General features: G+C 50.5%; 3 protein-coding genes across 15 annotated transcripts in view; all 3 read left to right on the forward strand.

The window, feature by feature from the left end:
• The window catches only part of ACSF2 (acyl-CoA synthetase family member 2), a 31257-nt gene extending 30493 nt beyond the window's left edge, over positions 1 to 764 (forward strand). For 5 of the 8 annotated variants that reach the window (XM_070560683.1, XM_070560685.1, XM_070560686.1 and 2 more), the window contains 3 exons: positions 35 to 145; positions 290 to 358; positions 613 to 764. In XM_070560683.1, the coding sequence (XP_070416784.1) occupies positions 35 to 145; positions 290 to 358; positions 613 to 663 (231 nt within the window). In that variant the 3' untranslated portion in view covers positions 664 to 764. The remainder of the gene's footprint in view (positions 1 to 34; positions 146 to 289; positions 359 to 612) is intronic. The other 3 variants (XM_070560684.1, XM_070560688.1, XM_070560687.1) reach the window with 1 other exon arrangement.
• Positions 765 to 2226: 1462 nt separating this feature from the next.
• On the forward strand, positions 2227 to 8252 carry RSAD1 (radical S-adenosyl methionine domain containing 1). 2 transcript variants are annotated; one of them, XM_008517971.2, is made up of 9 exons: positions 2478 to 2721; positions 3110 to 3243; positions 3360 to 3564; positions 5683 to 6048; positions 6240 to 6303; positions 6729 to 6876; positions 7089 to 7143; positions 7825 to 7928; positions 8114 to 8252. In XM_008517971.2, exons 1-9 carry the CDS (start codon positions 2593 to 2595, stop codon positions 8229 to 8231), a joined length of 1323 nt encoding a protein of 440 aa, XP_008516193.2. In that variant the 5' UTR covers positions 2478 to 2592; the 3' UTR covers positions 8232 to 8252. The 2 variants fall into 2 exon arrangements, with proteins under 2 accessions (XP_070416793.1, XP_008516193.2); XM_070560692.1 differs by lacking the exons at positions 7089 to 7143; positions 7825 to 7928; positions 8114 to 8252 and having other exon boundaries at positions 2227 to 2711; positions 6729 to 7019.
• Positions 8125 to 26601, forward strand: part of MYCBPAP (MYCBP associated protein) — a 34216-nt gene continuing 15739 nt past the window's right edge. The window contains exon 1 of one of the 5 annotated variants that reach the window (XM_070560670.1): positions 8125 to 8263. In XM_070560670.1, coding sequence (XP_070416771.1) covers positions 8236 to 8263 — 28 coding nt within the window. In that variant the 5' untranslated portion in view covers positions 8125 to 8235. Of the gene's footprint in view, positions 8264 to 24318; positions 24703 to 26601 lie in introns of those variants that run through there. The other 4 variants (XM_070560671.1, XR_011523083.1, XM_008517983.2 and 1 more) reach the window with 4 other exon arrangements.

A 26601-nucleotide genomic window follows, 5' to 3' on the forward strand; every position in this document is an offset into this window, starting at 1 on the left:
GGTGAGGTCTGATATCTGTCTCTGACTCTGGAAGGTGGTGGGTGTGAAGGACAAGCGGCTGGGAGAAGAAATCTGTGCCTGCATTCGGCTGAAGAAAGGGGAGAAGACCACGGCGGAGGAGATCAAGGCTTTCTGCAAGGGGAAGGTAGGAGCCTCAACCCCTCCCCCCCACGCTGATGTGGCTCACTTCTTCAACCCCCTCTCCCTGCCCACCAGCCAGCCCACTGTTCCCTTCCCCTAACCCTGTGACCCCACCTAGCCTCACCCTATATCTCCCTCTGGTCTGCAGATCGCCCACTTCAAGATTCCCCGATACATCGTGTTTGTCACAGAGTACCCCCTCACTGTCTCAGGAAAGGTGTGTACTGTAGAGGAGCCTAGGGAGGGGCAGGGCAGCCTGGGTCCCCAGGTGCAGAAGGCCAGGTGGCCCCACCTATGCCTCCCTCAGGGATGGGCAATAGGGTGACCAACTAGTCGGCTCCTCCTGGTTTGCCCTGAACTTTCCTGGCCTTAGCTAAAGAAACTCCTCCATCCCAGGCTAACCAAGACGGGTGGTCACCCTAGCTGGCGGAGGCCCCAAGCCTGGCTCTCACTCTGTTCTCTTTCCTCTAGATCCAGAAATTCAAACTTCGCGAGCAGATGGAACAACATCTAAACCTGTGAATAAAGGGGGGAGTGGGGTCCTCCCAGGTCCTCACTGCTCTTCCCCCACATTCCCCTTGTCTGTCTTGGTGATTTGGCATAAAGAGCTTCTGTTGTCTTTGGCCGGTCTCTTGCTGACATGCTCTCTTGGCAGCTACTATGGGATGGAGAAGGGAAGAGACTGAAGGGAAACTAGCACTTTTCCTATTCCTTGTCCATGACGGCATTAAACACTTTGGCACGTATTCCCTACTTAACTTAATCCTCATTCGATCCCTTTGAGATACCAACCCCATGTTTTGGGGGCTATATTTGTTTCTTTTTCAAATTGTTGTCAGATTAGTCCCTCAAGAAGCATTCTTTTTTTATATACGCAACAGCTTTATTAAGATATAATTTACCCATTTAAAGTGTTCGATTCTGTGGTTTTTAGTATATTCACAGATATGTGCAACCATCACCAAAGTCAATTTTAAACATTTTCATCACCTTAAAAAAAATTCCCTACCCTTTAGCTGTCATCCCACATCTTCCTATTCCCGTCGCTCCCCACCAACTGACCCAATTTTGATTTTTCTCTTTTTTTTTTTTTGAGGAAGATTAGCTGTGAGCTAACATCTGTGCCCATCTTCTTCTACTTTCTTTATATGTGGGATGCCTGCCACAGCATGGCTTGACAAGCAGTGTGTAGGTCCACACCCGGGATCCCCACCGGTGAACGCTGGGCCTCCGAAGCGGAACATGTGAACTTGTGAACTTAACCACTGTGCCACAGGGCTGGCCTCCTTTTTTTTTTAAATTGATGAACCCGGGGCTTCCCTGACGGGCAGGGCCAGATCAAGCAGGCTGTAGCTTGACCCAAGAAGTGAAAACAGCTGGGTTCCAAAAGACACCTAGGTTTCCAGCTCAGAAACAGAAACTTTGCTTCTGTTTCCAGTCCTTACTCCCTGCTGTGTCTGCCCCCAGCAGCAGTGGCCTCCTCTTTACTTGTTAGAAAATGAACATAAGTTTAGGATACTCTCAGTGCCGGGTGCTGTGCTAGACACTTTCATATACATTTTCTCTTGAAATCTTCCCAACAACCCTATCAAGTAGGCATTAGCCCCACTTCACAAATGGTGAAACTGAGACTCAGAGAGGTTCAGTCTTGCCCAAGGCCACACAGCTGGAATTAGAACCCAGGTGTCTGACTCCAAAGCCCGTGATCTTTCCACTTCACAGGACAGTTCATCAGGTGCCTGCTTTCCCACTCCTTCCACTGCACCCTGTCTCTCCCACATACACCATCTCTGACTCTCCTCCCAGCCGGTATCCAGGTTGGCCTGACCCAGGAGATGACAGCTACTCTCCTGGCCAACCCCATGCCCCCTGGGATTTCTGCTCCTTCAACACCCAGCCCAAGGGCCCTCTCCTCCCCCACCGACTCCATGGCCCCTGTAATAGACTGCCTCGCAGCACGGAGCACACTGGCCTGGTATTCAGAGGTGCTGAATTAATACCTGCTGCCTGTTGTCTCTTGTTTATTTGCCTCTCTCCTGTCTTATGCACTGTCACTGCGACCTGCTCTTATGCATCTAGATGTCCCCAGCGCCCAGCTCTGAGCCAGGCACATAAAATGTGAAGGAACTGGTAGAACGAACTAAGAGTCTCCGAATGGCTCAGGGAACTCGCCCCCGGACAGGGTGCCAAAAGGCGGGCTGCTCCAGGCCGCCGAGGACAGGATGGACAGACGGCTGCGGCGAGCGCATCAGTGCCCAGCAGGTGGCGCCGCAGACCCGAGGCCCGGGCCCTCCGGGCGCGTCGACGGACGCGGCGCGCGGTCACGCAGCCCCTCCTCCTTCCGCCCCGGTGGCGCGCTCGGCCTGCCTGTGCACAGCCTTGCGCCCCGGGCGCGGCTCGGCCTCGGGCGCTGCCTAGTGCCGCCGGTCGCCCCCCGCCGCAGTGGGCGCCATGGCGCTGCCCGGGGCCCGGGCCCGCGGCTGGGCGGCAGCGGCCAAGATGGCCCAGAGGCGCCGCCGCGCGGAGGGCGCATCCCCGAGCCGTGCACCCCGGAGCCAGCGCGCGGCGCTGTACGTCCACGTGAGTGGAAGGGGCACGCGGGGCTCGCGGGGCGCGGCCCCAGGGGTCCAGAGCCGACCTGCCGACTTTCCTCGCCCCCAAGGGAAGTCTGGGATGGGACCTAGTGCCCTGACTGGGAAATGTCTTGGTCCGGAGACCTGAAGTCTCTGGGGCTCACCAGCTCGGTGACCTTGACCAAGTGATTTCCCTGCTGCAGCTCAGTTTTCTCGTATTGAAGTGGGCGCGGTAATCCCAGCCCGACCTGCGTTGGGGAGCTGTGTGGCTTAGATGGGGTAGCCACTGTTGACGGACCTCGGAATGGGGACGGGGATGTGTGCGACTGAACCCTGGAAGTGGCCAGGGCCGCCTGGGTCGCCTCTTGCCCTGTTCATGCACTCCCTGCCCCCAGTGGCCGTACTGTGAGAAGCGCTGCTCTTACTGCAACTTCAACAAGTACATCCCCCGCGGCGTGGAGGAGGCGGCTATGCGGAGCTGTCTGGTGACCGAGGCTCAGACGCTGCTGCAGCTCAGCGGGGTGCGGCGGTGGGTACTGGCGGCCGTAGGCGGGTCTTGGGAATTATCTGGGGGAGTGAACAGGGCAGGTGCAGACATCCCGGAGCGCTCCCCCGGGTCTCATCTTCTCCATCCTCTTTCCTCAGGGTGGACTCTGTGTTCTTTGGTGGGGGCACCCCCAGTTTGGCCAGTCCCCACACTGTGGCTGCTGTGCTGGAGGCAGTGGCCCAGGCAGCCCACCTGCCTGCAGACTCAGAAGTCACATTGGAGGTCAACCCGACTTCGGCCCCAGGCTCCAGGCTGGCAGCCTTCGGGGCAGCAGGAGTCAACAGGCTGTCCATTGGCCTCCAGGTAATCCATGGTACCCAGCCCATCCCAGGGCAGCCAGGCCTTCTGTGCTGTCTCTCCTCTGCTCCTCATCATTTATTGGGCAAACGTTGATTGAGCTCCTTCTGGATGCCAGGACCCAGTAGGTACTGAAAAGTGTACAGTGACACTTTTGTGACTTCGTAACTGTCTCCTGCTGGCTGGACCAAAGCTCTCTGAGGCAGGGATCATGCATGCCTTTCTGTACATTGTGACATTCCGAGCACCCACCATACTGGCCAGCACATTGTGGAAGCTCAAAAAAATTTGCGACATGATTGGAGAAAAAGGAGGAGACAAACGGGTGGTCAGATCACTGCAGCATGGCAAAGCGAATCTCTACAAAAGGCCTTCAGAGTACAGCCCGAAGGGCATCTCAGTCTGATGAAATCGTGGAAACCTTGCTGGAGGAGGTGATCTTTGAATGAGGATGAGGAATTCACCAGGGGAGAGGGTATAGGAGGAAAAGACACGGGATATGGAAGAGCCTGCATGTTTTGGGGGAGCTGTGAGTCATTCCTTGTGACTGGAGAGGCTGGAGACTAGGCTGCAAGGTAGGGCCCAGAGCCTTCAGCACCATGCTAGGGAGTTTGGGGTTTTGTCTACTGGTGACAGGGGAGCCTCTGAAGGTTTTTAAGTAGGAGAAACATTATTCTCTCAGGCTGACCCCTGGTCTTTCCATATCCAGTATTCCCTCTCCTTCTAGTATATGCGTCACTCACCATAGAGTGGGGTCAGGGCTTTGTCCCGATGGGATATACTGAAAGGGACACATCATTTCTGAGATATTCTGGTTCCAATATCTTGGATCTAATTGTGAGGAAATATTAGGAAAACCTAAATTAAGAGACTGTGTGTGTGTGGTAAGAACAGATAACATGAGATCGACCTACCCTCTCAGATGTTTGAGTGTCCGGTACAGTCTTGTTAACTGTCAGCACAAAGATGTCCCACAGATCTCGAGAACTGGTTGTTTAAGAGAGGTTTTTAAAAGCAACTGGCCTGTACTCTTCAAAAATGTCGTTGTCATGGAAGACAAAGAAAGGCTGAAGATCTAGACTAAAGGAGACTAAAGAGATAATGACACCTGAATGCCGTGTGTGACCCCTGGTTGGATCCTGGGTTGGGGTGGGAAGAGGAATTGACTACAGTAGACATTGGGACAATTGGTCCAATTTGAATATGACTGTGTATTGGATAATGGCATTGTATCAATGTTACATTTCCTGAACTCTGTAACTGGATTGTGATTATGTAAGAGAGTGTCCTTATTTTTTGAGGAAATATGCACTTAAGTCTGCTTAAGGGTACGGTACGCACTTAGGGGTAAGGGGTTACAATATTCAAGTGAATTACATTTAAATAACCACATTGCAGGTGCTCACTAGCACATGGCCAGTGGCTACCATATTCTACTAAAATGCTCTATGTCTGCACTGACCAGTACAGTAGTCACTGACCGCATGCCGGTAAGCACTTGGAATGTGATGGTTTAAATTTAATTAACTTTAAACAGCTGTATGTGGTTAGTGCCTACAGTATTGGAAAGTGCAGATGTAAAACATTTCCATCATCGCGGAAAGTTCTTTTGGACAGTGCTGATCTATAGCTTACTCTCGGATGATTCAACAAAATAATTATATACGTATATACTTAGAGACAAGGCCAATGTGGCTGAGTGTTAGTTGGTAAATCTAGATGAAGGTGTTTATTGAGCTTTTCTTTCCATTTTTCTATACGTTCGAAATAATTCAAAATTAAACTTAAAAAAGACTGTTGGCTTTGGAGTCAGGCAGTCCTAAATTCTAGTCTGACTTTGCCATTGTGTGACCTTGGGCAAGTTACTTAACATCTCTGAACCTCAGTATTCTCACCTGTAAAATGGAGTTAATGTTGGAGGGTTATTTAGGATAAGTTAGATATTGCATAAAAATGCTTGGCACGTCGTGACCGTTCAGTGAGTGGTACCCATGGCACTGGCTTGACCATCCGCCTTCCAGCTCCCTGCCGTGTCCTGCATTTTCCCCTGTATCTGAGTCCACGGTATGTCTCTGTCTCCCTCAAAGCTGGCCTGCATGCTTACACCCGACCCTCTCTCCCCAGTCCTTGGATGACACTGAGCTCCGGCTGCTGGGGCGGACACACTCGGCCAACGATGCTCTGCGGACGCTGGCGGAGGCCCGGCACCTCTTCCCCGGGCGTGTGTCTGTGGACCTGATGCTGGGGCTGCCGGCGCAGCAGGTGGGGCCGTGGCTTGGGCAGCTGCGGGAACTGCTTCGCCACTGTGACGACCACATCTCCCTCTACCAGCTGTCCCTGGAGCGGGGCACCGCACTCTTCACCCAGGTGCAGCAGGGCACCCTTCCTGCCCCTGACCCCGAGCTAGCTGCTGAGATGTACCAGGAGGGACGGGCAGTCCTTCGGGAGGCTGGCTTCCGCCAGTACGAGGTCTCCAACTTTGCCCGGAATGTAAGTCTTAGGGCTGAGCTGGAGGTGGGGAATGGGCGAGCTGAGGTGTGACCAGGGAATCGTGGCCCTTTGGGGAGAAGGGTGCTCTTGAGGCCTGAGATGGTGGGACCTTCTAACCAGGTGCCCCTTACCTGAGCAGGAGCAGGGTCACCCTCCTCACGCTGCACTGGCTATCCCTTCCTTCCCCACAGGGGGCGCTGAGCACCCACAATTGGACTTACTGGCAGTGCGGGCAGTACATTGGCGTCGGGCCTGGTGAGTCCCCTGTGAACCATGAAAGGGATGACTCAGGAGAAGAATGTCATGGCTGTGTGATCTTGGGCCACTTATTAACCTCTCCAAGCCTCTGTTTCCTTGTACATAAAGTGGGGCAGAAAACACCTACTCCATAGAGCTGTTGGGTATATGTTTTGAGGCATTTGATGTCGTGCCTGGCATTGTGGTTCTCCATCTTCAGCGTGCATCAGAATTACCCAGAGGGCTTGTTAAAACCCGCCTTGCGGGGCCCCACCTCCAACATTTCTGATTGGACAGGCCTGGGGTAGGGCCCGAGAATTTACATTTCTAGCATATTAGATGCTGTTGGTCCAGGGACCACACTTTGAGAACCACTGATTTAACATCTGGCAAGCACACGGTGCTAGCTGCTATTAAAATGGGGTGGTGGTTGATGTTGTCAGGGGCCCATGGGCGATTTATGCCCCAGGGGGTCGGAGGCCACATCCGGGAGGCTCGGATCCAGACCCTGGAGCCTGACAACTGGATGAAGGAAGTGATGCTGTTTGGTCATGGCACCCGGAAGCGTGTCCCCCTGGGCGAGCTGGAGCTGTGAGCATCTGAGGTCACGGGGCTCTTCACCAGGGGTTCCCTGCGCCCCCAGAACCACCTCCACATAGACATCCTTGTGTCCTGCCTTGTCCTGCCCCCACCCTGCCCCATCCTGCATGATCTTCATAAGCCCCCCATACATTCCAGCATAGGGTTTGAGGAATGTGAGAGGCACAGGTCTCTCCAGGACTGCTTGGTGGTTTTTCTTTCAGGCTGGAGGAAGTTTTGGCCATGGGGCTACGCACAGACGTGGGGATCACTCACCAAGTAAGGGGTTATGGGGCTCTGGCACACCACTTCCTCCTAAACCTTGCAGAATCACTCTCTCTGTCTCTCACTCTGTCTTCTATACACACACACACACACACACACACACAAACACACTCCTCTGGGGCCAGCAGCTGGATGGTTGGGCTTTAGTCCAGCCGAGGCCTGATGGGCAGAACCAATGGGCAGTGTGGTGCAGTGGTGAGAACCCTAGACTAGGGCTACAGAAACCCGGGCTCTCGTCCCCATTCTGCTGCAACCTTGGGCACATGTCCTTTCACCTCTCTGAACATCAGTTTTCTCAGCTATGTGGGGGAATAGACTAGATAAGGGTTTTCAAATGTTGTTAAGCAGCACTGAAAGCTCAGATAGGAAGTACAACAGATAATAATCGCTCAAACTCTGAGCTGCTCTGGGTGAAGTCAGGGCCATAAAGCCCTGGCTGGGGCTGGCCATACCCTGGCCAGCAGAGAGAGAAGGGAGGAGCAGGGAGACCTGGCTTGGCTGGGAGCTGGGTTTCAACCTGTTGGCCTGGTCCTGGTGTGCCTGAGTCAGTTGCTGAGATCCCTGGACTGGACCCTCCCTCACCCCTTACCACACCCCCAGACAGGTGGCCCAGAGTAGCCCCACCAGCTGCCCACCCTGTAGTCTCTGCACCTCTGACCCTTCCGGTTTCCCCAGCACTGGCAGCAGTTTGAGCCCCAGCTGAACCTTTGGGACGTGTTTGGAGCAAGCACAGAGGTGAAGGTGCTGCTGGAGCAGGGCCTCTTGCTGCTGGATCACAGGTGTGTTGAAGGGTGTGGGTTGTTAGGAGTCCCAGGGAGCCCTGACTGCAGATCCACAGACCCAGGAGAAGAGAGAAAGACTGACAAGGAGGGGCCTGCGGGTGCCAGGGCCTTGGCACTGGTGGTGGGTGAGGATTAAAATTGGTAAGATGAGGCAGTCACATCCGGGTCTCTTGGTTTTCCAGGGGCCTTCGGTGTTCCTGGGAGGGTCTGGCTGTGCTGGACTCTCTGTTGCTGACCCTTCTTCCTCGACTCCAAGAGTCCTGGCTGCAGAGCACCTCCTCCCCTGTGCCCAGAGGATGACCCAATGTTCCTGTATCCTGAGACAACACCAGGTAGGCTTTGGGGAGGGGGCCGACACTGCAGACATCTCCACTGGCAGGCGCTGTCTCAGCTCTGGTCATTGCCCAGCCCTGGCATCCCCAGGGGAATGGCTACAGCAATGTAGATGGGAGGACATTTTTGGTCTGGGAACTAGCATCAAGTTCACCCACCACTGCCAAGGACGGAGTGATGGTTTCTGTGAGTGCCTGTCATTAGTGGACTCTAAAGCAAATCCTAGCTGGCAAGAGATTCTGAGAAATAGAGTTCTCAGGTTTCCAACCCCTGCAATACATGACATGACATAGAAGAGACTGGGTATGCTGGTGGACCCATGTGTATATCCAGCATGGCAGCCTGGTGGACTCGGAGAACAGTGGGGAGATCAGAGCAAGCCTTGCCCCTTCTCTTTTGGCAAGCAGGATACGTTTGGGGTGTCAGGAGCCCCACAGACCCTCCTGAGTCGCCTCCCCCAACCACTCCCCACTGCAGCCTTTCCCTTGAGAGAGTGAAGGTGGGGGGAGCCAAGCAGCGAAAGGGGAGGGGAGAGGAATCCAGGAGAGACCCAGAGCCCAGATTCTCCCCTGGCCTTTTACCTGCAGAAATGGTCACCTGGTTTTATTTAAGTAGTCTCTTAAGCCCATCTGGAGTCTGTCTTGACTGTGGTCCTCTCCTTGGTCCGGGCCCCTCCCTGGAGTGTGGAGTCCTGATTTGGGGGCCAGAGGCTTTGTCTAGGGCTGAGGTTCCTTCCTGTTCCCTGACAACCATTGCTCAGTGATTTTAGCATCCATCAGTGATCTTTGCCAAAATCAGTGGTTAGATTGGGGGTTGCAAAATGTTAATTTCTGACCCTAGCATTCCATCTACTGGCATTATATTTACTGGCACTCATCCATAAAAAAAGAGCTCTCCCTTTTTTTTGAAGGGAAATTGTATGCAGGACGTGTGTGTATGTGAGAGAGAGAGAAAGGCATTTTCCTATGAAGAGGCTCCATAACTTATCATTTCAAAGGGTGTCCTGATGCCAAAAGTAACTTAGTACCTCTGCAGATCAGGGCATGCTAAGCTCAGCCTCCAGCTGGGTGACTAAGGATGGGGTTCCCCCCACCCCAGAAGTGAGCACGTGCATTCCCCTCATGCCTAGTGGGTGTGAATATCAGTCCTTCTTTGACCCTGTGGTAATGTAGTAAGTGTTACTACTTCTCCTTTATTCATGAAATATTCAGCAAACACTAATGGTGTGCCAGGCACTGCACCGGGCATGCAGAGAGGAATAAGACCTGCCCCACCCCTTGAGGAACTCACCACTATGTTGATAGATGTGTCAAGAGATAAAGTCCAGGGTTATCAGGAAAGGTGTGCAGGCAGGCCAAGGAAGCTGGGAGCAGGAATGGGGGAATATGTTTCTCTTACTACCTCCTCTGGCCCCGAGACAGCTCGCAGGGTGACCTGTGCCGCCTGGGGAGCCTCTTCCCGAGCCTTCCCCTGATCTTGACATTCAAGAAGTGAGCACGGGCCGGAGCAGGCGCGCCATCAGATAACCTGGGCCCACTCAGGTTTCTCCCGGCTGCCAGGGCTCGTGCCACTCAAGCTGCCCAGGCCCTCCCTCCTGGGGCATCTCACGAGGCCTGTGCAGAGGGGCTGGACGGGAGCCAGGGCCAGGTCGGGGTGGCATGGATCACCTTCTCTGGCTCAGCCTGGTGCCACCCTCACTACGTCAATCACCTTCAGGAGGCAGAGCCCAGGAATCTAGTTTTTAAATGCTTCCTGAACTGCTCTGATGATCAGGCCGGTTTGGAAAGACCTGTGGTCTCCTGCCTTCATCCTGAGAGGCCGGGATCAGGAGGAATGAGCGGGACACAGCTACTTCCAAACATGACAGAGTAGAGTGGGGTCCTTTCCTCTGCATCCCGGGCCTTCTCTGGCTCATCCATCAAAGGGGCTCTCCTTCTCTGTATTGAGGCGTTGGTGTCCTCTTTCTACCTGCCCTACCGAAAAGCACACAAACCCAAGTGCAAGGGTGGAGCAAGCTCCTTTGGTGATGAGAGGAGTTGGGGAAATGTGATATGTTGAGTGTGGTTACAGCTTGAAGGACCAAACCTTCCGCGTGCAGGAGCACTAACAGTTTTAAAGCCCTGTGACTGAGCCTCCCCAACCCCACCCCACCCTCCCCTACCCCACCCCTCCCCTCCCCTCCCCTCCCCCCAAGTAGTGTAAAGTGAGTAGGGAAGCTGTTTTAATCTCTGTTTTACACATGGGGACATTCAAAGGGCGCTCTACCTTGACTCAAGTCCTATAAGTAGTAAGTAGCAGACCTGGCAGAACACTGCCGGACATCCAGAACTTTCTGTTACATCGTTGTTTTATACTTACCTTGAGTCCTGGTTGATTGACCTATCTCTTAAATTAGGCAAAATCCTGACCTCTTTCTGGCCCCTCTGCCCTGCTGGGTAGCTTGGACTTGGTGCCTGTATTTTCCGTCCTGAAGATGCTCTAACAGAGAGAACCCACGTGTCCCATCTCCATGAGACCATCCACTTCCTGGGACAGACCTGCTTGTGGCAAAGAAAAGGACTTTAAGTAATAGGATTGCTATAGACCGAATGTTTGTGTGTCCCCCAGAATTCATATGTGGAAATCTCATCCCCAGGGGGATGGTATTTGGAGGTGGAGCTTTGGGATGTGACTGGGTCGTGAGGAGGGACCCCTCGTAAATGGGATTAGTGCCCCTATAAAAGAGACTTCACAGAACTCCCTCGCCCCTTCTACCACATGAGGACACAGATAGAAGACAGACATCTATGAACTGCGAGGCTGGCTCTCATCAGACACGAGATCTGCTGGCACCTTGATCTTAGACCTCCCAGCCTCCAAAACTGAGAGAAATAAATATTTGTAGTTTAAGCCACCCAGTCTATGATATTTTCATTATAGCAGCCTGAACAGACTAAGACAAGGATGGAATAACTTGTGTGGTAAATTGTATTATTGTTCAAAATGTTCCCGCCCCTCCTTGAGTGGCCTTTCCCGAGGGCCTGTGGGGGATTATATTCCCTGCCCTGTGGAACCTGGGAAGGGCCATGAGACTTGCCCAGCACGGATCATAAGAGCCAGTGGGTGGTCCACCATCTCCTCCCTGGGCCACAGAGACCTGCAGTGTTCAGACGCAGACCGTTTCATCAGCCTGGGTCCTAGAGAGGAGAAGGTGTTGGGAAGAGGGGTGACCCATCACAACAGACGTGAGCAGGAGCGAGAAATGAACATTCACTGTTGTGAACCTGGGGATTTTCGGGTTGTTTGTTACTGCAACATAATTCGGACTAAACTGGCTGATACAGTTTGTAATCCCACCATTCAGAGACGACCCAGTTAGAATTCTGGTGTTTATCTTAGTAGAGATTCTTATATGCATATTTAGATATGTAATCTTACAAAAACGGGATAGTGTGCACCTTGCTTTGGAAGCTTCTTGTTCTACCTCATATGAAGTGGGCATCTTTTCATGTCAGATTTATATCTACTTTTTTCTCCTAGCGAAGCTTCATAGTATACCACTGCGTGGTTGTGCCAAGATTTAGTTTACCAATTCCGTTTTGGTGAAACTGAGGGTGTAACTTTTTATTTTTATAAACTCTGTGGTGAACATTTTATGTAAATATTTGTATGCACTGGCTGATTATTTCCTTAGGCTTGGGATAAATCCCAAGAAATGGGATTGCTGACCAAAGATACACACAGCCTGTGCATACGCAATGCCAAACTGCCCTCCGGGAAGCCTGCACTGTTCACACTCCAGCCAGCCCGCTGGTGCTCGTTTCTCTGTGATCTCATCAATAGCAAGCGTGATCAGTTTTTCCAGATGATTCCAGTCCGAAGAACACTCTTAACCCTGGCTTTATCATCAGCTAACATCCTGCTTCCCTAACTTCGGCAACTATTTTGGTCCATCTGATCACTCTCAAGTCAGAGAGCAAAGGGGATGCACCTCTGGGGCCACCCCAGCAAAGACCTGTGTGTTTCAGATTGCCTCCGAATTCCTCTTGTCCAAACCCCCTTCTGGGAGAATCCCAGACCTCCTTTCTATCTCCCTCTCCCTGCTTCCCTTCTTTTCCCTGAGGGGACTTTTAAAGCCCCCCCCCCTTTTTTTTTTTTATTACACAAACAACATTATGGAAACATTAGAATTCTAAATCCAAAAAAAAAGTCACCCACCATCAGTGGCTCCGACAAATTAAACTGTTTTTATTTGCCTATGTTCCCTTGCAGCCCTCGTCCAAATGCACACAAGATTTTTGCCCAGCTGTGCTCCTGGCACAGATCTCATTTTGCATTCTGCCCCTTTTCCTTCTTGTTCTGTCATCAGCAATTTTCCGCGTTGCTCCCTGGTCATCATCTTCCTCATTGTTATTATTGCATAATGTTCCAATGAGTGAATAATTTAATAATTACGGCCCTAATGTAAGTCACTTAAGTGGTTCCCCGTTTTCCTCTATTATAAATAATCCTGCAGTGCATGTTTTTATGGATATAGCTTCTTTCTTCATTTAAATGATTTCCTCAGGGTAGTTCTCAAAAGTGAGATAGGTGGGTCAAAGGGTATGAAGGCTTTCATGATTCTTGGTGTGAATTGTTATATTGTTTTCCAAGGGGTTTTTCTTTTTTTATTTTCCTGCTCAAAAAATACTAATGCTCTTTTTCAACCATAGAGAAGAAAGCAAAAATTCTACTACCCAGAAATTACCATTACTAACATTTGGACAACCATCCCTCCGGACATCTCATGATGTAGATATACACATATAGATATAGAACTAAAAATAATTTTTCACAAAAGGGATCCCACTCATATGCCAGTTTTGCCACCTGTTCTTCTACTCAACATGTCCCAGGTTTTCCTAATTGGTTCTGCCACCCCCAGTGCCTACGTGGTAGCATAATGTAGTGCAGTAACAGCTGTAAGCCAAGCATGGTGCCAAGAATGTTATCTGCTTTAGCTCATTTAAGATCCACAACAACCCAATGAGATAAGTTCTATTATTATGATGCCCATTTTGCAGATGAGGAAACAGGCTCAGAGAAATTAATTGACTGGCCAAGGTCACATAGCTAGGAAGTGGGGCTGCCACTCAAATTGAGTTCTCTGGGGCTCCAAAACAGATGGTTGTACAAGTAATATGTGAATACATTTGTATTGTAAAAAGTAATAATAATAAATGCAAGCAATACCATGGCATAGAAAGTAAAGTAAGAAAGTCCTCGTCACACTTCCATAGAAGCTGGATGTGTGTATCAGTTTAGGTTAAGCTGCATAGGACAGAAATTCAAAGAAATATAAGCTTAAACAAATAAATTCATTTATTTTTCTCCCACATAAAAGAAGTCTGGACAAAGCATTTCAGCGCTAGCATGGTGGACCCATGGTCATTGGTCATGAAGAACCCAGGCTTCTAACTTTATGCTCTGTATCCTCAGTTGGTAACTTCCATCCCTAAGGTCTCCACATGGTCTAATATGGTCCCTGGAGCTCCAGCCATCATGTCTGCATTCCAGGCAATAAGAAGGAGAAAGGCTAGAGGGGCAACAGAGTGTTTTTTTCCAGCTGGATCAGCCCCTCTGAAGAGCTTCCCTGGGGCCGGCCCGGTTGCATAATGGTTAATTCGCACACTGCTTCGGTGGCCCAGGGTTCACTGGTTCCAAACTCAGTGGCCCAGAGTTCACAGGTTTGGATCCTGGGCGCGGACCTAGCACTGCTCATCAAGCCATGCTGTGGCAGCATCCCACATAAAGTGGAGGAAGATTGGCACAGATGTTAGCCCAGCAACAGTCTTCCTCAAGCAAAAAGAGGAAGATTGGCGACAGATGTTAACTCAGGGCCAATTTTCCTTATACGCAAAAAAATAAAATAAAATAAAGAGCTTCCCTGAAAGTCCCCGTGCCCCATGACATCAGCTTACTTCCAAGTGGCCGCCCTGATCCACAAGGGACACTGGGAAGTGTAGTTTTCAAACTGATCATGTGCCTACTTCCCCATCACCCCCCATGATAGATAGGCTTGGTTAATTAAAAAAAAAGGAGTGAATAGATATTAAGAGGCAATCAGACAGTTCTGCCACCATGTGTGTCCTTCCCAATCCTTTTCTATAAGTTTACATATATATGTACATATACAAAAATAAAGTTTAGGAAGAGTCTAATATGTAAACAGTACCTTGTTTTAATTTACATTTTAAAGATTACCAAGCAGATTAAAAATATCTGTTTACTAACTATGATGTCGTGTGCACATGTATGCTGTTTACTTATTTACCCAACTAAAGCTTTGATGGTTTCCTGATCGAGTTGAATGAACTGTCTAGATAGATAGATCGATGGACGGATAGATAGATGTTATGAGTATATTGACTCAGTCTTATTTGCTCCAAGTATTGTTTCCAATATGCTATTTTTATCTTTTGTAGATTTTTACTCTTTTAGAAGTGAGTTTTCTAGAAATTTCAAATATTTATATATCGAGTGCATCTTCTGCCTTGCAACTTTTTGTCTCAGTTCCAGGCTCCAGAGATATGATCACCTTTCAAGTTGGTTCCCTCCTCCCAGGAGACACAGTCTAATAGGTGGGCTGCTGTGCCTGCCTGGGTCCAAATCTCCACTCGGCCACCTGTAGGACCGTAGGCAGGACACTCCCCTCAGCTGAGATCTCCTTTTCTTGACTGTTTAGTGAAGAGGGTGGACCAGCCTCAGGTTCTCAAACCTGGCTCTGCATCAGAAACACTGGAGGTTCCATAAAATGCACATTCCTGGGCCCCCCTCAGATCTACAGAATCCAAATCTCTGTATCCAGGAATCTGTATTTTTAAATGCGCTCCAGTAAGCCTGATGCTCAGACGTGTTTCAGAACCTCTGGTCCAGCCAATGTCTGAGATTGCTTCCTGTGCTGGGCTCCCTGGGTAGTGAGTGAGAGGAGGGCAGCAGCCCTTGGCCACTTGGCCAAGTTGTGTCCGCTGAAGCCAGTTGGCCCTGCCTCATCCTCTGGGGTCACGGCCCCCATTTCACATCCAGCTTGAGCAGCTGCCCGTTCTTCCTGCTGAGTCAGGGGTGAGGGTGGGGTGAGGTAATGGTCAGGCTCGTGGGGTGTGGCCTGGGGGGCCACCCAGCAATGCCCCTGGGAGGGGGCCAGCATCACTTACTAGGACCTTAGTTAAGCCACTCACTCAGTGAGTCTCCATTTCCTCACCTCTGAAAGCAGGGACCGTGCCTGCCTCAAGGTTAGTATAAGGTTGGCGATGATGGATGGGTGGAGGAATGGAAGCCAGTGCAGTTCCTGGCACAGAATGCGCCTTTGACAAATGTGGCAGTTATTACTAGTCGTTTCACTGTGATTTACAGTGCCCTGGGCATGCTGGCCTCAAGGAAGGCAGGTCCCAAACAGGAATTCCTGGTGCCTGACAAGACAGACCTGTCATTTCTCTGTGATGCTGAAACTTGTCAGTAGGTAGCCCTGGGCTTCTGGAAAATTTTCCCCTTGGCCCAGTGTGGACCTTGCTGCCTCCCAGGTAGCTAGGAGGGTGTGTGCCACACAGCAGACTGACAGCCTCCAGGCATTGGCCCCCACAGTGGAAGGAAGGGCCCCTCACTAGAGACTCCCCATACCAGTGCTGCTTGCTTTCCTCCCGCAGGTCAGACAGGAATGGTTCCATTCCTCAAGTGGCTGACCTCTGCAGGCAGGGCCAGACCCCGGACACCTGGGAGACACTCCCAGCACTTCCTTCGCCCCACCTCTGGATCCAGTCTCTTCTGGTGCCTGGCACTCCTCATCCTTTCCCTGGGCCTCCTTGCCTCCATCCCTGGGATCCCTGATTCAGCCTGGGGCTTCCCCCTGCCCTTGAACCCGACCAGTTTACACAGGCCTCACTTGCTTTGCTGACCTTTCTTACTGTGATTAAGATGGCAGAAAGAGGCCAGAACCCTTTTCTGGGCCTTGGCAGCAGCACCCCTGTGGGGCAAGGTGTCAGGGCCTCAGCTCAGGGAGGCTGCTTCGTTGAGGAAGTCGCTGTGGAAACCCCACTCCTCCCACCCCGCACTGACCCCTCCGATCCATTCATGAACAATACAAAATGAGCTGTGAGAACTGTCCGGTAGTCAATTCTAATCTTGAACGAGGCCTGAAGGGCCAGCACAATTTAAGGATCCTACGCATGCACACCACATTGAGCACAGGAGCTGTGAACAGTTCCTCCATGGGGCCCTGGAGCGCCCGTGCTTGTGTTCAGACCCCAGCTTGGCTGCCCCGTCAGCCGCTTCATCTCGGGTAGCAAGGTGCTTAGCCTTTCTATGCCTCAGTTTCCTCATCTGTAAAACGAGGATGCTAATACTATTCTCTACCTCATGTGGTTGTTGTAAACGTTCAAGAAGTTAGCACACCCAGCTAAAAACCAAAGCAAAAAATATAAATTGGATTTCATCAAAATTAAAAACTTCTATGTGTCAAGGACGCTATCAAGAAAGGGAAAGGAAAACCCACAGAATGGGAGAAACTATTTGCAAATCACATATCTGATAAGGGTTTCATATCCAGAATATATAAAGGACTCCTACAACTTGACAACAAAAAGACAAACAACCCAATTAAAAGATGGGCAAAGCATTTCTCCAGAGAAGATATACACATGGCCGATAAGCACATGAAAAGCTGCTCAACGTCATTAGCCAGTAAGGAAATGCAAATTAAAACCACAGTGAGATACCACTTCACACCCACCAAGATAGTTACAATTTTTTTTTTTAAAAAAGGAAAATAAGTGTTGACAAGAACATGGAGAAATTGGAACCGTCGTACACTGCTGGTGGGATGTAAGATGGTGCAGCTGCTCTGGAAAGCAGTCTGGCGGTTCCTCAGAAAGTTAAACACAGAGATGCCGTATGACCCAGCAATTCCACTCCTAGGTACATACCTAAGAGAACTGAAAACGTATGTTCACACCAAAACTTGCACACACATGTTCACAGCAGCACTATTCACAAGAGCCACAAAGTGGAAACAGCCCAAATGCCCATCAACTGATGAATGGATAAAGAAAATATGGTATATTTATATAAGGAAATGTTATTTGGCAATAAAAAGAAATACTTACTGATACATGTTACATGGATGAACCTTGAAAGCATTTTGCTAAGTGAAAGAAACCAGACACGAAAGGCCACATATTGTACGATCACATGTATGAAATGTCCAGAAGAGGCAAATCTGTGGACACAGATGGTAGCTTAGGGTTTGCCAGGCACTGGGGGAAGAGGGGAATTGGGGTTGACCGCTAATGCATACAAGGTTTATTTTGGGGTGATGGAAATGTTCTGGAACTAGGTAGTGGTGATGGTTGTACAACCTATGAATACAGTAAAAAACACTGAATTGTATACCATAAATAGTGAATTTTATGTTATAGAAAATTTTGTTATGCAAATTATATCTCAAACAAAAAAAAAAGAAGTCAGTACACATACATGCTTAGAAGGCCTCCCGGCCCACGATAAGGACACGGTCAGGGTAGTTGCCATTTAGTTTAAACTCCACTGGACTTGTGTGTTGATCTGGATCAGGAGGAAGGAAAAAACCCCTAAAAGGCATATCGCCTTTAGAGATTGAATTCACATATTTAACAGAAGTTAAAGCATTTATTTGCATGTAGTTTCTTTTTTCATTTATTTTCATATTCAGTTTTGATTTTACATACTTTATACCTATGCATGTGTATACATATATTATACATAAGCATTTATGTGTGTGTTGTTTTTAAATCTTATATTCATGCTCACTTTAGATATTTTTAAGAAATGAAATGGGTTTCCAAGGCTCAAATTGCATTTGTTTCTGACGCCTCAATTGAGTTTTAAGTGCAGGGCCGCCTTGTGGCTCAGCTAGTCCACTCAAGGTCAGGCCTTTGACAGCAGGATGCTCGTTGACCTTGCAGTTGAAAGGTCCGAGATTGGGGCGTGGCTCTGTTGCTTACAAACTACATGACCTAGGACAAGACCCAGGTTGCCAGATTGGCAAATAAAAATATAGACACCTAGTTACCTTTAAATTTCAAATAAAATAATGAATAAGTATTTAGTGTATGTCCCAAATATTGCACAGGATGTACTAATACTGAAAAAAAAAAACCTTGTTTTATCTGAAATTCAAGTTTAACTGGGCATTTGGGGTTTTATCTGGCAACCCTAGACATGACCCTTAATTTCTATAAAAGGAAAAGAGTTCTTGAGTGGAATCATATTTAATTCTCATAGCTCCCTATTTTTGCCAAAGAAGAGGCTCACTCAGAGAGGTTGAGTGACCTAGCCCAAGGTCACCCCGTTAGAAAATTATTGAGCTGAGGGGTTTGCCCAGTGGTGCAGCGGTTAAGTGCACACGTTCCGCTTCGACGGCCCGGGGTTCGCTGGTTCGGATCCCAGGTGTGGACATGGCACCGCTTGGCAAAAGCCATGCTTTGGTAGGTGTCCCGCATATAAACTAGAGGAAGATGGGTATGGATGTTAGCTCAGGGCCAGTCTTCCTCAGCAAAAAGAGGAGGATTGGCAGTAGTTAGCTCAGGGCTAATCTTCCTCAAAAAAAATAAAATAAAAAAATAAAAATTATAAAGTAGAGGAAGATGAGCACGGATGTTAACTCAGGGCCAGTCTTCCTCAGCAAAAAGAGGAGGATTGGTGGCAGATGTTAGCTCAGGGCTAATCTTCCTCAAAAAAAAAAAAAAAAGAAAAAGAAAATTATTGAGCTGAGATTGGAACTCGGGTGTGTCAAGTTTGGCACCCTCTGCTAAAATGGAACTCAAGACAGATAAGCAGCGATCTGTCTACGGATAGCATGGGAGTCAGAAGCTAACTTGGTAACCATAGAAGCTTTCATTAACTGAAAAGGAATATTGAAAAAGAGAGCTGGAGAATCAGAGTTGAAACAGTGTTCATATAACTCTGTCTATATTAATTTCCTATTGCTGCCATAACAAATTACTGCAAACTTAGTGGCTTACCCACATTTATTACCTTGCAGTTCTGGAGGTCAGAAGTCTGAAATGGCTAAAATCAAGGTGTCAGCAGAGCTGTGTTCCTCCTGGGGGCTCCAGGAAAGAAGCCATTCCTTGCCTTTTCCAGCTTCTAAAAGTTGCGGCATTTATTGACTCATGGCCACATCACTCTGACCTCTGCTTCCATCATCACGTCTCCTGCTCTGACTCTGACCCTCCTGCCTCCCTCTTATAAGGAGCCAGTGATTACATTGGGTTCCTCTGGAGAATTCAGGATAATCTCCCCTCCGCAACGTCCTTAATCACATCTGCAAAGTTCTTGTTGCCTTGTAAGGTAACAAACTCACAGCTTCTGGCGATGATGATGTGGACGTCTTTGGGGAGCCATTATTCTGCCTGCCACACTGTCTAAGAGAGAAATTATCTAGTGGATTTGAGTGTTCTGAGCCTCAACTATAATCCCTTTCTCTGTTCAGTTTTCAGAGTACTTACTTTTTTTTGCTCCTTACATTGATCCTGGGAAGTCGATTATGCGGTATTGAGCCCATTCTGTAAGGGAAGTAGATGAGACTCAGAAGGGAGCATAGTGTCTGGTCACACAGCTAGAGAGACTTGGGCCCAGGGCTTTTCATTCAGCACCCCTTGCCCCTGCTCCCACCACACACACACACAGCCCACCCCTTAGTTCCTGGCCATGTGCCACTGGAACAGGGTTGTCACTGGTGGAGTGGGGCAATTCCTCAGGTTCCCCCCCACACACACAATCTAGAGCAAGAAGCCCCCAAGGTGGGCCAGTTCCCTTGGGCCTAATTCTGACCTCAGCAAACAGCCTTCTGACCAGGACAAGGAGGGAGGGAGGGAGAGAAGGAGAGATGGGGATGCAGACAGAGAGCCTTCCTTTTGGTGGAGAACCTTGGCACAGAGCCCCAGAATTCAATGTCCATCCATCTTGATACGTCCTCCACAGCAGCCCAGGCAGATGGTCCCAGGACCTGTGCGGGAACTGCTGCACCAGGAGGGAGCTCTGATTCTTAGAAATGTCACATAGCAAATCTCGCAGGAATGTGTCACTGCAGTTGATGGTTTTGCCTTTAAGCACTGCTGCACAGGAGGAGCCGGGCTCTCTCCCTGCCCCACAGATACTGGAAGGCAGCCCCGTGAACCCACTGGTGCTTCTCCAGGCTTCCCCCACCCCTATCCATTACTGATGGCCCACGTGTGCCAGACATTATTCCAGGAACTAGGACATAGCTGTGAATCTGACAGGCAATGCCCTTGCTCCCCTGAAACTTACACTTTAGTGAGGGCAGACAGATAGACAGACCATCCAGAAATGTGGGGTAAGGATTCTGAGGGTAGCAAATCAGGACAAGACTGGCCCTGTCCCCACTCTCAAGAGGAGGGAGATGGCCTAGGAAGGGGCCACACTGAGACGCAAACCCATGTTTTGCTCCGAAGCGCCTCTGCCCCTAACCCTACTGGATGTGGCCTCTGAAAAACCTCCCGTGTGTCCTTCTCCAGAAGGGAAGAAGAGCAGTTTGAACCTGAGGGTGCTGCCCAGAGTCTGTGAATCATCCCTGAGGCTGAGGTCCGTCTATTCTGGGAAGAGCGTCCAGCTGTGGCCTGACTTCAGGGCCAAGGAGAATGTGAGACTCCTGCTGCGTGTTGGCTGAGCTAGGTTCTAGTAAGAAGGGTAGAGGTGGATGCTTTGTTTAAGGGGGGGAGGGACAGCTGGATTTGAGAGGAATGAGCCAGATGTGGAGAGTGAGCCAGGTATGTGTGGGGATGGCCAGATGTAAGAGGGGGCAATGCAGACAATAGGGGAGGGAGCCAGGTGTGTGCGTGGAGGTGAGACAGAAGTGGTGGGATGAGCTGGGAGGGGGGAGCCAGAGAGGAAGGGGGTGGGCTAGATGTGAGGGGCTTGAGAACAGACTGCACCAGCCTCAGGCTTTGGGAGGGTGGCTGTCCTGGAAAGAGATGACGCAGCTTGTGGAGGAAACACACTTTCTATTGAGGGAGGCTGTTTAGCCTCTGCGAAGAGCAGCTGACAACATGCCCAGCCCCTGGCTGGGTGGAAATAAACAGAGACATGAAGCAATATTTGATGCCGTGCCCTCTGTCAACCCTGCCGCCTCCTCCTCCCTGGGCTCGAGGAGGTTGGTCAGAGTTGCTGAGCTGGGAGGAAACTGCCAGCGCTGTGGTGGCCAATGATGCAGTTCCCTAAACTTGTGCCTTATCACCTCTGGGCCTTGGTCCTACTGTGTCCCCATATGGAGTGCCTGCCGCCTGACCTGCCTATTGAACTCATCTCTAGTGTCCCACCCCAGATGCTTCCTCCTCTAAGAAGGCTCCCCTAATACTCATTCTGCCATTACCAAGGTGTGACTGCTCACTGCCTGCTGAACACACAGACTTGGAAACACTCTGAGATGACTCAACTCTGTGTTTAAGACACACTGACCTCAGCCCACCCCAACCCAGGGCACACGAATGAACTTCAGAAAGTCCCTGGAATCGAATGCAAAATCATGTGCAAAATCAAAGGTGCAGATGAAAGGATAAACAAAATGTGGTATACCCATACAATGGAAGATTATTCAGCCATAAAAAGGACTGAAGTTCTGATACACACTACAACATGGGTGAACCTTCAAAATGTTAGGCTAACTGAAAGAAAGCAGATACGAAAGGCCAGATGTGATATGATTCCATTTATAGGAAATATCCAGAATAGGCAAATCAATAAAGTCAGAAAGTAGATTAGTGTTTGCCAGGGGCTGGGGGCAAGGGGGAAAGGGGATGTGACTGCTTAACAGGTAAGGGTTTCTTTGGGGAGGAAGAAAAAGTTCTGGAACTAGATAGTGGTGATGGTTGCACAACATCGTGAATGTACTAAATGACACCAAATTGTATTTGTTAAAATGGTAAATTTATGATACGTGTATTTTACCACTAAAAAAAAAATCAAATGCAAATTTCCAGGGAGGAGGTTCCCAGCTTTGATCAGATTCTCAAAAGGTTAAGCAGCTCTGATCTGGTTCAACACCTTCATGATGCAGATGAAGATGCTGAGGCACAGAGAGGGGATGGACCTATCCAAGGTCACACAGGGGCTGGCAGCAGAGCCCAGGCAGGTTGCTTACCTGCTTGACCATACACCTCTCCCACAGCCTTCTTCTCTTGTCCTTTAACCTCTACCGACCGCCCCCCCCATCCCCCAATGGCCTCCAGGCCTCCGTCCTGCTCCCAGCCAGGCTTCCCACAAGCTGTGTAACTTCCCGAAGTTAGAAGACCTTCTGGAAGCTGGGTGCATGGATTAGAGTTTCTGAGTGTTTGTCTCTTGCTCCAGGGTAGACGCTGAGCTTCTAGAGGGCAAGAGGAAATGTTTCTGACTTTCCTCCCTATCTCGCAGAGCTCCTGTGGCAGCCATGGCCTTGAGCTCTCCCTGTCTCCCTTTGAGGAAGAGCTTGTGTTCACCTGCAAGGAGGGCAGTTAGCCAATAGCCTCTAACGAACATTCTTTGCCCCAGAGGTCCACATTGGCTTGGCGCAGACTTTGTCAGATCTGCAACACAGTCTGAGGCTCTCCCAGCCTGGCCCCGCTCCCTTCCTCTTCGGGTCTTTCCTAGGCCTTACTGCCGCCCCCACCCCTGCTCACAATAAACCTCTTGCACTCTTATCTCCATTTCAATGTCTGCTTCTCGGAGGGCCCTGGTGACACAGTACCTAGCCTGGTGTATCACAAGCACTCAGGACATGGAGCGAACTGAACTGGGGACTGCCTGGAGGGTGGAAGGAGCCTGGTGCCTGGGCCTCTGTGAGGAAGAGAGGAGAGGCTGCCCATGGAGGATGTCTCAGTCATAGGAAGAGTGAAAGTCTACACGCACATGGAGAAGGGGCCATGCCCCTGGGAGAGGCGCAGGAGTGGAGAACACTGAGGGAGCCCAGGGACCGACCAGCCTACTGGCATCCTCCCAGCTCCTCCCTCTGGGGCCAAATAGGGCAAAGCTCAGAAATGGCCCAGGAGACAGGGTCCAAAGAGCCCTGGCCTTGTACTTGGAAGAACCAAGTTCAAACTGTGTTTCTTGCTAGTCAGGTGACTTTACACTCTTCTTGGCAGATCTCAGTTGTTCCATGGGTAAAATGGGTACAGAGTGCATCTCCCCAACCCCAGCATGATACTGCGAATTGACTGAGAAGACACTACAGTTTATGGAAGGCACCGTGTTGGGTAGTTTAAATGCATACTTCCACTTAATCCACAGTGGCCCTATGTGAGAGGCAGTTTGACCTCCATTTTATAAGTGAGAAAACTGTGGCTCAGAGAGGTCAAGGGACTGGCCTAAGAACGCACAGCTAGCAAGCTGGCAGAGCTGGGATTGGAATCCAGTTCTGTCTGGCTCTAGAGCCCCTTCATTATTCCACACACAATTTCTGAGTGACTACTGTGTGCTAAACTTTGGGTTGGGATCGGGGGAAAGGACAGGTTGTTCTTGCTCTCATGGAGTTTATATTCTTACAGCGAGCCTGACAACAGACAACCGCATACACAAACAAAATAATTCCAGAATGCGTTAGGGCTCGGGGGAAAAAATAAACCGGGTGCATTTATGAAGGGATAAAAAAGGTTTCTTTAAATTGGGGAGTCAAGGGCAGCATCTCCAAGGACTGAAACCGACCGCGTGAGAAAGCCCCAAGTCGCCAAGTCCCCAAGTCGGGGTAAAAGCTTGGCTTTTTTGGGAAGCGATGGAAGGCCAAGGTGGCTGCAGCAAGCGTGGGCGGGGGAGGTCACCAGGCGCGTGTAGGGCATAGGCAGGGGCCACCGAGAAACTGAAATCCACGGAAAGCCATCAGGGGTGTTCAGCATGGCGTGAAGAAAGGAGCCTATAGTCGCTGTGTGGAGGAGCGGAGGGAAGGCGGGAGTCGGGGGCAGGCGGGGACACAGGCTGGCCGCTGGGACACCCCTCGCCTGGCACTCGGCAGGGCAGGGCTGGTCACGCAGCCCCTCCCTCCACCTCCCCGGCGGCTCCCCGAGGCCTCGCCCCGCCCCATCTGGCTGGTGACGTCACGGCGCTCGCCGCCGTCTCCTGTGACGTCACGGTCCTGGTGGTTCTCGGGGTCCGCGCGGGAGGAGCGGCACGCGCTGGTCGCAGCATGCTGAAGAAGGAGCTTTCCAAGCTGCCTCAGCCCAAGTTGTGGGGTGGGTGCGCGCCCCCGCGCGGAGCGCTGGTTGCTATGGACGCGGCGGCAGCCGCTGGCGGGCGGGCGGGCGCGCGCGGGGTCGCGGGGGTTGCCGCCCAGCTTCGTTATCCCGGGTCCCCGCGGCGCAGGGCCACGCTCACAGCCCGAGCGGCACCATGAAGTCACTAAAGAAGGAATCCCGCCTCAGAATCCCTCCAAACAGATTGTTGGAGGCCGCCGAGAATATGAAAGGTTGGCGCTGGCTGACTTGGGCGCTCAGGAGAACCCGCCAGGGGCAGGGGTTCTGGGATGGGATTCACGACACGGGGCCTAGAGGATAGGAGTGACACTAGGATGGAGGCAAAGACCATGGAGGAATGGGGTGCGGGACAAGGCGTACTCCTTACCTAGAGATGATGGACAAGGCGGAGACCCGGGAAGGGACGGGGCACAGGACACTGGGGCCTTGGGAGTGGGGCCCTAGGTAGTGGGGAACTCATGGAGTCTTCAGGGTTATTGTTGGGGCGATGGCCTTGGGCAGGAAGGCATAGGAGACCCCTACCTCAAACCATATCTGAGGGATGCAGAAGGCAGGATACCTGGGCTGGGTGGGGTGCGGAAGAGCCAGGAAAGAGTGTAAGACTAGAAGGGCCCGGACCTGGAGTCTTTGGGAAAAGAAATTGGGGAAAGAAAGCAAGACACATGTTGAGGTGGTGAAACCAACAGCCTTGGTGGGGTTCTTTGGGGGGGGGGTGTCACCTAAGAGTCCTGCTGGAAAAACCCAAGTAAAGTGTCTAACTTGGCCAGTTCTGTTCTGACCTTTTCCCACCACATGCCCTTTCCAGCTGGATGACACCTGTCCCGCTTGTTTAACCTGGAGACGGTCAGTAGACATGACTGCTTCCTGGCCTCTGCAGCTACCCTCTGGTTGCAGGTGGGAGAGCCCCAGGGTGTCTGACAGCAGACTGACCCCCATGGACGTGTTTTCATTTTCCACCAACATCCTCTTCCATCTTTTTTTGTTGTTTCCATTTATTGAGGGCCTGCTATGTGGGGGCCGTGTGTTGGGCAACAAGGCTGTCAAGCTGTTAGCTGTGGACCCCTGCCCTCGAGAAACTCAGAGTCTGGTGAAATCTTGGAGGACTAGCCAGACAAATATAAATGCTGCGATACAGGCATTCTGTACAGGTTAAGGGGGCTCAGAGCACCTGACCCACGCCATGGATGGCAGAATTCGGGGGGAAGGTTTTTGAAGAAGGTGACATCTGTGGCCGACAACACACACACACAAAAGGAGTGGTTTGGTTCTCCAGGTCTAGGGAGCAGCATGAGCTGAGGCATGGAGCTGTGGACTTATGTGACATTGGTGGCCAGGGTGGAGGTGGGGAGTGTGGAGGAGAGGGAAGGGAGCCAGAGGGGCCTGCACAGACTTTGAGGGGACCAGCCTCAGAGTCATGATGAAAGCTCAGGGTGAGGCGAGGGCCAGGCCTGGAGTCAGCAGGGGCCCCTGAGAGGGCCTGGAGCTTAGTCGCTTTTCAGTATGGCTTTCTTTAATGCTTCTTATAGTATAAAAAAGTCCGATTTCGGCTGGCTTGAGATGCTGTTTCATGGTATACTTTTTAACAGTTAAGAGAGAAAGAGAAAAATCGCTGGTCTCCTTTCCCAAGGGCAGTCAAGGGCTTTCCTAGCTGCTGCCTCCTGCACACCTGGTTTCTGGAGATCTTATCAGATTTGAACTTTCTACTGTAAACAAATCAAGGAAAAATTTTTCACTGTGTATTTATTTTTAATAAGAGGAGATTTAGTTTGTTATGTAGCCCTTGAGTTAAGAGCATGCAGTGGGATGAGGAGGGAAAAAAGACAAAGTGTTTAGTTTAGCATACAAGATATTTTTTTCCCCCCTAAACATCTCAGGGGACGTCTCTAATGTAGTAGCATGATATTTTCCCCCCTCCGTATAATATAGCTAATCAACAAAAGTAATCTTGTGCTGTGTTTCTCCAAGGTCTCTGAATGATAAGCAAAAAGGCAAACAAATATTGTGACTGTAAACCCGTTTAGGGACCTGAGCCCTTTTAAATCTCAGGTTTCTCCCTACTCTTGTTGCTAAGAAACCAGGAAGACTCCGGGCAGTACCAGGTTCCCTCCCCC

This window comes from Equus przewalskii, chromosome 10 (assembly GCF_037783145.1).
Source record: "Equus przewalskii isolate Varuska chromosome 10, EquPr2, whole genome shotgun sequence".
Lineage (NCBI taxonomy): Eukaryota > Metazoa > Chordata > Mammalia > Perissodactyla > Equidae > Equus > Equus przewalskii.